The 4,367-nt window shown below is 51.2% G+C and overlaps 2 protein-coding genes across 2 annotated transcripts; one reads left to right on the forward strand and one right to left on the reverse strand.

The window, feature by feature from the left end:
- The first annotated feature begins 2,007 nt into the window (after positions 1-2,007).
- LOC122544609 (histone H4) lies at positions 2,008-2,370 on the forward strand. Its single transcript, XM_043683928.1, has one exon. It carries the CDS (start codon positions 2,044-2,046, stop codon positions 2,353-2,355), a length of 312 nt encoding a protein of 103 aa, XP_043539863.1. The 5' UTR covers positions 2,008-2,043; the 3' UTR covers positions 2,356-2,370.
- Positions 2,371-3,913: 1,543 nt separating this feature from the next.
- Positions 3,914-4,365, reverse strand: LOC122544503 (histone H2AX-like; the record flags this gene model as incomplete). The annotated part of the gene is made up of 1 exon (XM_043683739.1): positions 3,914-4,365. A coding segment is annotated over one exon (366 nt), but the record flags the coding sequence as incomplete, so codon positions are not given.
- Between the last annotated feature and the right edge of the window lie 2 nt (positions 4,366-4,367).

The following is a 4,367-nucleotide window of genomic DNA, read 5'->3' on the forward strand; positions in this document are numbered from 1 at the left end:
CCCCCCCGAACCAAATACCCAGCATCTTCAGGTGGTCGGTCCTGACGGTGAATGGGATCGAGGATTGGTCGCCCAGTTCCCAAAGAGCATAGCCTCGCTCTTGCCTCAGTTTACCTTGGCCCCCGAGGCCCATTCAAACTGGTCACATATGGACATGAGTCTGCGCACAGACAGCGGATCCGAGCAGAAAATGGCAACGTCATCCAAGTACAGGGAAGCCTTAATCTGCATGCCCCCTCTGCCAGGAATAGTCACCCCTCTCAGGCTCGCATCCTTCCTGATGGACTCGGCAAATGGCTTTATGCAGCACACAAACAAGGCAGGAGAGAGAGGGCAGCCCTGCCTGACTCCAGATCTGACTGGGAAGCTATCTGATTCCCACCCATTGATTGAGACTGCACTGACAATGTTGGTGTAGAGCAGTCTGATCCAATTGCAGATTCCCTCCCCAAAGCCCATTTTGGAGAGAACATCTCTCATATACCTGTGTGATATCTTGTCAAAGGCTTTCTCCTGGTCCAGGCTGATCAGGCAGGTGTCCAACCCTCTGTCCTGCACGTAGGTGATCACATCTCTGAGGAGTGCGAGACTCTCAGCGATCTTCCTGCCCGGCACAGCACAGGTTTGGTCAGGGTGAATCACCAACCCTAGGGCAGACCTGACCCGGTTGGCAATTACCTTTGACAGAATTTTGTAATCCGCATTCAACAGTGAGATTGGTCTCCAATTTTTGAGTTCCTCCCTCTCCCCCTTCCACTTGTAGATGAGGGTGATGATGCCTTTCCTCATGGATTCACTCATGGTACCTGCCCGAAGCATACTGACATACACCTCCAACAGGTCCTGGCCAATCAAGTCCCACAGAGCGGAATAGAGCTCGACCAGTAAGCCATCGCTTCCGGGAGTTTTATTCTTTTCGAAGGACTAGAGGGCCTTGGTCAGCTTGTCCAGAGATAGCGGCAGGTCCAGCCTCTCCCGTGTTCTGTTGTCTAAGACCTCCGTGATCGACGACAGGAACGACTGGGAGGCCGCGCTGTCGGTCGGCTTCGCGTCATACAGTCTGGCATAGAAGGATTTACTGATCCTCATGACGTCAGCCTGAGATGACGTTATCAAGCCATCTTCTTTCTTCAGGCTGCTGAGCACGGAGCTCTCTTTGTGCACCTTCTGGAAGAAGAAATGTGAGCACATCTCGTCCTGCTCCACCGAGCGGACCCTGGACCGGAAGATTATCTTGGAGGCCTCCGAGGCAAAGAGCGAGGCTTGCTGGCCCTTCACCTCCTTGAGGTCCTCTGTGACATCGACCCCCATCATCTGCAGCAGGAGCAGGTTCTGCATACTTTCCTGGAGCTGGGACAGTTTTCCCCGCCTCTCTCTCGCCTCCTGAACACCTTTGAGGATGAAGAACCTTTTGATGTTCCCTTTTACTGTTTCCCACCAGTCCGCTGGGGACTCAAAGAGGGGCTTCACGGTTCTCCAACCTGCGTAGTCCCTCTTGAGCTCCTCAATGTTTCCCGGGGTCAACAGCTTTGTGTTCAGCTTCCACGTTCCCTTACCAGCCCGTTGCTCATCCTGTAGGTGACAGTCGGCCAGCAGGAGGCAGTGGTCAGAGAAGAACACCGGCTTGACGTCGGTGGATCTGACCGAGAGTGTTCAGGACACAAACAGGTAATCTATCCTTGAGCGGATAGACCCGTCTGCCCGTGACCAGGTGTATCTACGCTGCGCTCCGTCTGCAGGGGTACTGAAGGCGTCGTGCAGCTTGGCATCTTTTACCGTGTCCATCAGGGCTCTGGACATTCCTGTACATGACGTCGGCGACGAGGACGCGCCCACCCACCACACCCTTCACCTCGGAGATGGTGGAGGCGGAGCTGGATGATCAAAGCCATTTCCCTGCTCAATGTGTCACTCAGTTTCCTCTCCGGACCCGCCCCTCACTCTCTGTCAGCTCTTTCTCAGTCAGGTCCGGCCGGGCTGTATAAAAAGGGAAGGGGAGGCACCTCGGTTCTCATTCAGCAGCGATTAGAGTGAAGAAACGTGATGTCTGGAAGAGGCAAAGGAGGTAAAGGCCTGGGAAAAGGCGGAGCGAAGCGGCACCGCAAAGTGCTCCGTGATAACATCCAGGGAATCACCAAACCAGCCATCCGGCGCCTGGCTCGCCGTGGCGGGGTCAAGCGCATCTCGGGCTTGATCTACGAGGAGACCCGCGGGGTGCTGAAGGTTTTCCTGGAGAATGTGATCAGGGATGCGGTCACCTACACTGAGCACGCCAAGCGCAAAACGGTCACTGCCATGGATGTGGTGTACGCTCTGAAACGCCAGGGCCGCACTCTCTATGGTTTTGGCGGCTGAGCATAAAGCGACCCTTTTCCAACGAACCCAAAGGCTCTTTTCAGAGCCACCCAAACCCTCCGATAGAGAGCGGAGACCTGAGGGAAATGTCACTAGCCGGTTATTTCGCGTTATCGCGGCTTTTAAAATTATTTCAGTTCTGAAAATATACTAATACTGTGTTCCGCAGTACGACAGAGCATTCGGTGTGGACGGTTCACTTTGTTGCTGTTTACCGTGCCGGTGAATTTATAATTGCAAGTATGCCTACCATGTACATAAGAAGCTATTCGGCCAATCGAGACTCTACTGTTGTGCAACCTGGTTAGTCCATGCATCGTGACTTGTAACTGTAAATGTAGCAGCAGCATTAGGCCATTCTGCCCATCCAGCTTCTTCTGCCATTCGATCATGGCTGAGATTTCTTAAACCTGCTCCCCGTAACCGTCGATCGTCTTTTTTCGTGAATACCTGTCCATCTCAGTAATGATATCCATGTGTACCTGGCTGTCCATGCCATGAATAATATTTTTTTTATTGTGGAACCCGGTCATTAATGTTACCTATTACAGTATTTATATTTCCCAGGCATAACACTGTGGATGTGTTTATGTGGCGCGTTCTTTCCATCTGCCCGATCAGGCAGGGATTACAAATTGTCTTCGGGCAAGTAATAGTGTGGATGAAATAAAAGTTATTGATAAAGTGTGGTTCTGTAATTTTATCGGTGTGCACTGTTTTAGCTTTTAAGATGTTTAAATCGGCGGTTTTCGATTGATTCACGGCGGATACAAGTTCGGTTGCTCCTCCAGAGAGAGTAGGAAGCGATAAGGGGATATTAGTACTGTATTTTTCTTGGAATTTAGTTTAAACAAAACGAAAGGCAGCGGCAGTGAATTTGCAATTAATGAGATCTTCATTCAGGGATTGCGGAAATATAGTAATTAGATGAGTGATTTTTCACATCAAATTTTGGTATTGGGTTAGATATTTCTGGAAAAACCCCATCTCCTCATTGACTCCCTTTGCGATAACATGGCTTGGTGAGGTGGAGGGAAAGGGAAAAAATGACGCCAAGACGCATTTTCAAATTTGAAAATGCCCGCCATCATGCTTTGATTGGTTTTTCGATTATGAAACTAAACTTCACACAATCTCACTTTACCGCATTCCCTTTTACAGCTGAAAAATGACTGACTCCTGTTGAATACGCGCTCTCTCCAAAGGCTGGCGAAAATATGAGTAGATATGAACCGAGCTGAAAATGTGTTGCTGGAAAAACGCAGGTCAGGCAGCATCCAAGGCGCAGGAGAATCGACGTTTCGGGCATGAGCCCTTCCTTCAGGAATCCTGCTGTCTGACCTGCTACGCTTTTCCAGCAACACATTTTCAGCTCTGATCTCCAGCATCTGCAGTCCTCACTTTCTCCTGTAGTTCCAGACACCCTTACAATCGTATTGTATGATATAATCTTCCTCTGCTGCCCCAGACAGTAACAGTATCCAATAAAAAGGAGTTAGAAATGTAGCGATGATAGGTATAACGGCCAGGGCTCTACACATTAAAAGGAAAGTAATTCAATCCGACAGAGTTCAGCTACTTTCATAGATGCTGTGAGTGGCTCTTAAAAGAGCCTTTGGGTTGTCAATTTCAAGAACACTATCTTCACTTTTTAGCGGCTGCCGCAGAGCCGGTTTTCTTGGGCAGTAGCACGGCCTGTATATTAGGCAGCACCCCGCCCTGAGCGATGGTCACCCCTCCCAGCAGCTTGTTGAGCTCCTCGTCGTTGCGCACGGCCAGCTGCAGGTGCCTGGGGATGATGCGGGTCTTCTTGTTGTCCCGGGCCGCGTTGCCGGCCAGCTCCAGGATCTCAGCCGTCAGATACTCCAGCACCGCAGCCACATAGACCGGCGCCCCGGCACCCACACGCTCAGCATAGTTACCCTTTCCCAGGAGCCTGTGAACACGGCCCACCGGGAACTGCAGGCCAGCCCGGGACGACCGAGACTTCGCCTTGGAGCGAGCTTTCCCAC

The sequence above is a fragment of the Chiloscyllium plagiosum genome, chromosome 50 (genome assembly GCF_004010195.1).
Source record: "Chiloscyllium plagiosum isolate BGI_BamShark_2017 chromosome 50, ASM401019v2, whole genome shotgun sequence".
Lineage (NCBI taxonomy): Eukaryota > Metazoa > Chordata > Chondrichthyes > Orectolobiformes > Hemiscylliidae > Chiloscyllium > Chiloscyllium plagiosum.

Bases quoted from the DNA above. Each gene is read 5' to 3' on its own strand.
- LOC122544609 (XM_043683928.1), top strand. From the start codon at position 2,044: ATGTCTGGAAGAGGCAAAGGAGGTAAAGGCCTGGGAAAAGGCGGAGCG.